We start from the raw sequence: 7,462 nt of genomic DNA on the forward strand, positions 1-7,462 counted from the left end.
TAAGACAATGTCAGCAGCATAAAGTAAAGGAATTTCGTTTTAATATTTTTTAAATTTTTATTTCATTTATCTAAATATAATACCTATAATTTTTAAATATATAACTAATTTCTATCATACTATAAAAATTAAACAAATAATTAGATAGTACACATCTAAACATTAGTCCATGACTATTTTTAATAGCTCTAACATGTTTATTAAAATCATAACAATCTTCCAATTATGATCTATAAAAAAAAAAAAAAGATTTTTTGAATATTTTGATTAAGTATTGAAAAACCATGTTATAGATACTTCATACTTTTCGCTTGTTTTCAATATAAGGTATGTTGAATTTTACCTAGTTTTGACATTTGGTTTTAATTTTTTTTCATCTTAACCTCATTGACTTACATAATCTATAATATGTTTTTATCTGTAATACAGATAATGAAATGTATACAATAACATGTCTAATTGTTGATATCTCATCTTCAATCATACTAAAACCACATTGAACTATTAAATTAATAATATGACATACACATTTAATATGAAATAATCTTCCATGAAATAGGATAAATTTATGATTCAACGTTAATTCAATAACTCTGTTATTATTTTTTGCATTATCAAAACTCATTATAAAAATATAATTATTAATTTTATATTCATAAAAAAATTTGCTAATGCTAAATAAATTATAAGACCGAGTATTCTAAATTTCTAAATGCAATTACTTTTTTGCATAACTATCAATCAAAATCAATGTAATGGATAGTTGTGCATAGATATCTTATATCTTGATTTATTATTATTCATAAACATGAAGTTATTGAAATAACACCATTAAAATTACAAAAATTTTTAATAATTTTTAATTTCATTAATTCATAATTACTAAAAATGTCTGACTTAAAAGTAAACCTAAAAATTCGTTTAAATGCAAGTTGAACATTATTCTACATCATCCACTATAATATTTCATCTTCAGTATAAAAAAAAAAGATTGGTTAGAAGCGATAACATACCTGACCATGTACTATTGCATTTTCATTTGATCGTACATGAAAATAGACATTTTTCCCATGTGCCCGACACCACTTGAACCTCCTATTATACTAGCGTCAGGACCAATGAATTACAATTTGGTGAAAACAATTTATTGTTGCCCTTTGAGCTCATATTAATTTTTTTTTTACAATAATCTATAATATATCGACGAAGATGCCCAGTGTCACTCAAACTTGCACATGTTAAACATGAATCGTCGTATTTGCACACTACTCAATGAATTACACTTCTTTTCGATCGTTTCAAACTTGCACATGTTAAACATGAATCGTCGTATTTGCACACTACTCAATGAATTACACTTCTTTTCGATCGTTTCTCATATTTAATTGAAATGCCCTTACACTAGAGTTTTGCTTTTTTTTTCTTCCTATCGAACCTTTGGTTGTCCCACTTTCACCAGTTGATACTCCTCATGTTCTACATGGATCATCAATAGAATTATCAATGCCAACATGATAATATTCAAATAAACTGAAATTATTTGACTCTGAATCTATTTGTACAATATTTTGGTAAATGAAATTATGAAAAATAATAATTGATTAATAAAAATTGAAATAAAAATTAAATTATAAACACAAAGAAATATTACTTATAAATTCAGAGAGTTTCAGAATGAGAGATTAAATGTGTATATGAATTTTGGGAGGAGGGATTTTATGTAGGAAAATTTTTAAAGAAAAAAATTAAATTTTTTTTTTCATTTTAAAGGCCGACCGCTACTAGTGTAGCTTCTTAAAATTCAAAAAAAAAAATTCTTTTTATAATTTTCTAGGCACGACTACAATGTCAGACTAGGGCAACCCGCAACAAGATCTGAAAGGTCCACAAACTTGACAGGACCCAAAATAGTAATAGATCATACCCTTTTGAACCGAGCTTTTTGGTTGTGCCTCAGGCTGAACCGCAGCCTATGGCCCATTTAACATCTCTATCGTTAATTCTGCCGGTTAGTTTTGCCTTGACTAGATCTTTTTGGCTTTGCTTGGATTGATGCCTTCATCTCGCTATCTTGTTTGAATTCATATTCAATTATTTTATTTGATATTATGACAGCCAATTCATTGCCTAAAAATTTGTCTCCTTAATTTTTCTTCTATAGACTTGATTGGTGGTCTAATAGATTTACAATCTTCTAAAGAATAAAACCATCGATCCTTCAAAGTTCACTTCTTGATATGATCAGCCTTTGATCCTTCTCTCTTGCGTTAATGATATGAGATTGAAACAATTAGGCTATTCCCTTCAGAATGGATGCATTCTTTTAATTTCCACTGTTCTCATCAAACTTGATTCCTCAAAATCCTTTCCTTATGGTACATTACCGACAAGATGGATTCCTAATTTCAACTATAATGAATCATAGTTAAAACCTTGTTAATCACATGAAAGTTATACTAAACTTTTTGTGTTCTAGCACGAGTTAAATAAGCAAAAGTTCTAGGTCCGAATACACATCAGTCTCCCCAACACCATTTTCATTCTATCACAGTGATTTGTTCAACAATTCTTTGTACTCTGAAGCACAAAACATCAAACATTACAACATGAAGCTTACACATAACAATAAAACTATAAATATCTACTTTAAGTACATAAATAGATAGACACTTGATACATGTCATCATATGATTGAGTGACTTTAAATTAAGTTTAAAGTAACATCCAATTACATGATGATACATATAAGTGAATACCTATTTGTGTACTCAAAAAAAATACCATAGTATTGCTCTAAAAATAAATGATGAATCTTTAGTATCAGAATTGAAATTTTCAAATAAGCAACTGCATTCAAACAGCATATCATTATTTTCATTCATTAGAAATTATGCAAAAGGTTAATTTTGATTATAGAACAGACCATCACACGGTTCAAGAAGCTAACAAGAAACTAACCTTTATTCTCAAGACCCATCAAATGGAATGCTGAAAATTGATTGATGAGTTCTCCAAAATGGTAAACTAACCAGTATTTCTTTATGTAACTCGTAAATATAACCTTCCCATGCCATAATTGCAGCAGAAAACTTAGCCCAATCAAAGGAATGCTCCCCATCCTCATCAATACTCACATGGTAGAAAACTGAACTAGCACATAGATTGCCCTTTAAAAAGGTTGAATTTAGCCCACTGATTTTCTCCCGCTGTGATTGTGATAATTGTAACACTTTGCCAGCCCTTAATTTAACTTTTGAAGTTTGGGTTTCTAAGGCTTTCCAGTTGAAAAACTGCACTACCTGTTTATTTGAAAATCGATTCAGGTCACCAATGGCAGAATATACTTCATAGAAGTTTCAGGCTTTTTTTTTAATTATTAATAGTGAATAAATAAAATCTTTACAAAACTGCCAGCCCCACCTGTATACATTCAAGAGTTAACTAATTAAATATATATTGTCATAACATGTGTCCTAACCACTAAAAAAGAAAACATTCACTTATTTCAATGTGCTATATATACAAAATGACCAAAAATAACACAATTTTTAATGCATTGATGTTATAATTTTTCCTTCACTGGAAAGGCCACCAACAAATCATACAGGAAGAGTCTAAATAGGGAAACCTTGCAAATAAGAGAGATTGCAAGTCCCCAAAATAACACAAAGAAAATGACCTACCAAGACTTCACCTACTGGGAAAGTGCATTTAGTAATTTTATATGTAATTTGAATGAAAATTCAGCTGGCTTATTAAAATTTTCTTGGCTTGATGCATTGCTTCCTTAATCCTTAAATAATTGAAACTAGATACATCTCTACAAAGGGAAAGTGAGTGAAAATGGGGAGGAAAAATAAAATAAGGAATAGATTTTCAATATCAACAAGAATGTTAGATGAAACAAACAGGACATTGTTACGGTGCCTCAAGTCAATATTAGTCAATACATGCATCAGATTAAAATTTCTTTTATCTACAATAAACTTTACAAGTTAAGAAACTTAAAGGTACCTGAAGTGCATGTAGAATGTTGGTGAATTCTTTGTAGAACAATTCATCTCCCCTAGCTAACTGCAATGGCTCCATCATTAGTTCAGATATATCTGAGGAACTGTCCATATCCTGAGAAAAATAAATACTATAACCAAGAACCAGCATTCTTGCCCAGCATATGTTAAATCCCAGCTCTTGATTAGAAGATTGATCAGAAGCAAACCAGTACATGTTACTGGATGCTGGTAAAGGTATGCACATATCAAACACGTTATCAGAACTATGCAGAGAGTTTTGTTGTGAAAGAATAGAAATAAGTTTAGCATCCTCATCATGGGAACTATCACGACTGAACCATAATGTAAGAGTTAGTCTTTCCCCATCTGTTACCTGAAAAAAATTAGCATCACAGCCCATGAAAACCGTAAATGATGCAGTTACAAACCAAACTGCAGAATCATAACTCTCTCTGACTTGTAGAATAATAAATGCTATCATCATTTATATTGATAGAAGCCTATCATCAAAGGAATAATCAAAAGTGCAGTGCTACTTTATCATGTAAACTTTGTTTGGGCCTCCCTCTTCAAGAAAAACACTCCAAGTCATTCTGATTCAACATTCTTCCAATACACATCATGGCAGAAAAAAATTTCATAATTTCCAATCTACTTAAAAGCTAGTAGTATATGTGCAGAAAAAACCATAAATATGAGTGAAGAAATGAAAAGATGTAAAAATTCAAGAACGACACTCATATATAGAAGTATTATACAAATGAATTCTCATCACATTACCATCAAATGCACCATTCAGAATATGTTCACGTATTGATGACAAAACAAACCACTTAACAATATTTTACTTAAAAATGTGGAAGATAGTACATAATAATTGGAGAAAGAGATTTACACAAGAAAAAGAAAGAAAGAGAAAAATGAACCTCATCAACAGAATGAGTGTTGCGGCTGTCAGCTGTGTACATCAAAACATCCTGATAAAAGAAAAAAAATTCAACAATTATAAATCAAGGAATTGGACCTTACATGACACGCTACAACTACCATGGAATATTTACTTTCACTTACTAACATAAACTACCATATTCTATCTACTTTTTTGATAATTCTTATATAGGCATATCTTATCAAATTGTATTTATTGTTAAAGCATTACTTAATAAAAGGTTAATTTTGTGTTTTTTCTTCCTTCAAAAACAGTGTACTAATTATTCTATATTAATGATAGGTATGAGCATGCAAAAACTCCTTTTTAAGCCTTCATTTATACTTTCTGTGGTGAATGGAAAATCTTGAGAAGCATTCAGTAAAAGTACATACTCCAGCCGTGGGTGCAAAAGTTTTTGGCTCCCCATCCTGGAAGTTAAAAAGTCCTCCTTCAAAATCCTTTCCATAACTATTCAAATAACAGACTACCTTTTCAACAACAGAAGCATGACAACTGTGAGAGGTCATATATTTTACCAAAAAGCAGATGCCACAACCTTGAGAAAAACTTAAAATCATACATCTGTAAGATGATATTTGATATATGAGGAGAGGTATAATTGATGCAAACTACATCTGCTAAAATGGTAGATGTAATGATGCTTTCCAGTAGATAGCCACAAAACATGGTTTAATATCACCAACACTATTTAAATTTCACTTGGAACACCAGTTGCTGGTTGACAATATTAATCTTTACTTCCATATATTTTCAGCACTGTATAACCAAGCAGATTACTTTTCTGCACAAATCTTCAATCTTCATACCAACTAATTTATTTATTATAATATTAAAAACAGTGAAAAATTAAAATATTGATTTTTTAGTTTCGTCTTATTTAGCTTATTCTTTGTTAGTTTTTCAGGTTTTCCCAACTTCACGGTATGTGATAGCACTGCAAACTCAAGCATTTGGGCAGTTAAAATATTATATACAATGGATAAATCTCCTAATTGAATAATGTTAGACTGTGCTTCTCATATGCTTAACTGCAAAAATCACTAGCACCTTATACCTTGCCATTTACAAATCTATACAATTTTTTTTTTGGTAAATTATCTTAATGCTAAAACATGCATTTCATCAATCAATGTCCGTAAAGCTCCAACAAAATTTGGTTCATTTAAAAAAAATTGCTAGCTCACCGTAAAGTCCCGTTGTTTGAGATAGGGTCTATTATCATCACTGTGCCACCCAATACTAGCTCCTCTAGTCCAGCTGATCATTGGAAAATACTATAATCAGATTTTTAAATGACAATATCCAAAAAACAAACTAAAAGAAACATTAATACTCTCTTGGGGAAGCACGAACAAACACAACTATAACAACATTGCAAAAAGAATGCAGATGAAAGTACATCAGAGTATAAACCCAAGAAAGAAACTATATTCTTAACAAATCAGCTTAAATAAGAATCACCATGCCCATATTTCCACCAAAAAGTTCTTCTGCATAAGGGTTTTGCCTAGAAGCAACTTTCTACAAGATTCACTGATTTAAAGTTCTTCACTAGTAACATTGAACGCAAAAAAAGATTCACAACTTGAGCTGAAACATATCATAGCAGATAAAAATTTACAAATCTGATAAATGGTATTTGTAAAATGAGCTCTAAAAATAACAATAGCAATTAAAAAATAAATATTATTAAAAGATGAAAAAATAAATTTAAAAAAAACAAAACAAAACCTTATTAAGCCGGTGAATTCCACAACAAGCTCATACGCACAGTCAAAAAACTCCTCAAGCTTTTCTTTCAATCTCTCTGCCAATTAAAAAAGAAATTTAAAAAAAACACACAATAAATAAAGAAAATAAAAGAACGGTGTTAAAGTAGACGGTTTTACCTCTGATAGGAACAAAAGCCATTATTAAATGAGAAGAATTAGTGGCGATGAGATGAGAAAGAGTCGTTGAGAAGACGTTGGGTCTGTACCCTACTGTGCTGCAGCTCGTGTGTATGAATTCCAATTCCTACAATTCAAATTTCGGAAATTCAAATTCAAATTCAAAGAAAATGAAAGCCCATAAAAAAAAAAGATGGAATACCACTAACCCTGCATTCTTCGGTGCTTAAGAAATTCTTCAGTATCAGTCTGGGATGGTCGCTCTCCGCCATTGATACCCTTTCGCCGTCCCTGTTTCGTTTGATTAGGGTACTTGGTACCAAAAATATGAATGATGTGACAAGACGGAAACACCCCTGGAAGGGTTTTATTTTTTTTTTTTAGAATGTAAAATTATATTTCAAATTACTAGTATCTTATTGGGAAAACCAATTTCCCACCTAAATTTTAACTCAACTTCAAAGTCACACCTATAAGAGATAAAAAACCCAAACTTTCACCCATGATAAAACTGTTGTCCAAATTTTCAGTTAGAAATATGGGTAAAATTATCGTTTTATCTATAAACTTTAAAACTTTAAAACTTTTATTATTTCCCCCTCTAGGTT

The 7,462-nt window shown here is 30.4% G+C and overlaps 1 protein-coding gene across 5 annotated transcripts; it reads right to left on the reverse strand.

The window, feature by feature from the left end:
- Window positions 1-1,121: 1,121 nt before the first annotated feature.
- LOC123215358 lies at window positions 1,122-7,217 on the reverse strand. Of its 5 annotated transcripts, none has more exons than XM_044635413.1 (9): window positions 7,064-7,217; window positions 6,855-6,981; window positions 6,697-6,772; window positions 6,150-6,222; window positions 5,337-5,432; window positions 4,940-4,990; window positions 4,015-4,386; window positions 2,959-3,299; window positions 1,122-1,476 (listed from the first exon to the last, which is right to left on the reverse strand). In XM_044635413.1, exons 1-8 carry the CDS (start codon window positions 7,124-7,126, stop codon window positions 2,967-2,969), a joined length of 1,191 nt encoding a protein of 396 aa, XP_044491348.1. In that variant the 5' UTR covers window positions 7,127-7,217; the 3' UTR covers window positions 1,122-1,476; window positions 2,959-2,966. The 5 variants fall into 5 exon arrangements, with proteins under 5 accessions (XP_044491348.1, XP_044491349.1, XP_044491350.1 ...); XM_044635414.1 differs by lacking the exon at window positions 1,122-1,476 and adding an exon at window positions 2,124-2,577; XM_044635415.1 differs by lacking the exon at window positions 1,122-1,476 and having other exon boundaries at window positions 2,819-3,299; window positions 5,337-5,372.
- Between the last annotated feature and the right edge of the window lie 245 nt (window positions 7,218-7,462).

The sequence above is a fragment of the Mangifera indica genome, chromosome 5 (genome assembly GCF_011075055.1).
Source record: "Mangifera indica cultivar Alphonso chromosome 5, CATAS_Mindica_2.1, whole genome shotgun sequence".
In the NCBI taxonomy this organism is placed as follows: Eukaryota; Viridiplantae; Streptophyta; class Magnoliopsida; order Sapindales; family Anacardiaceae; genus Mangifera; species Mangifera indica.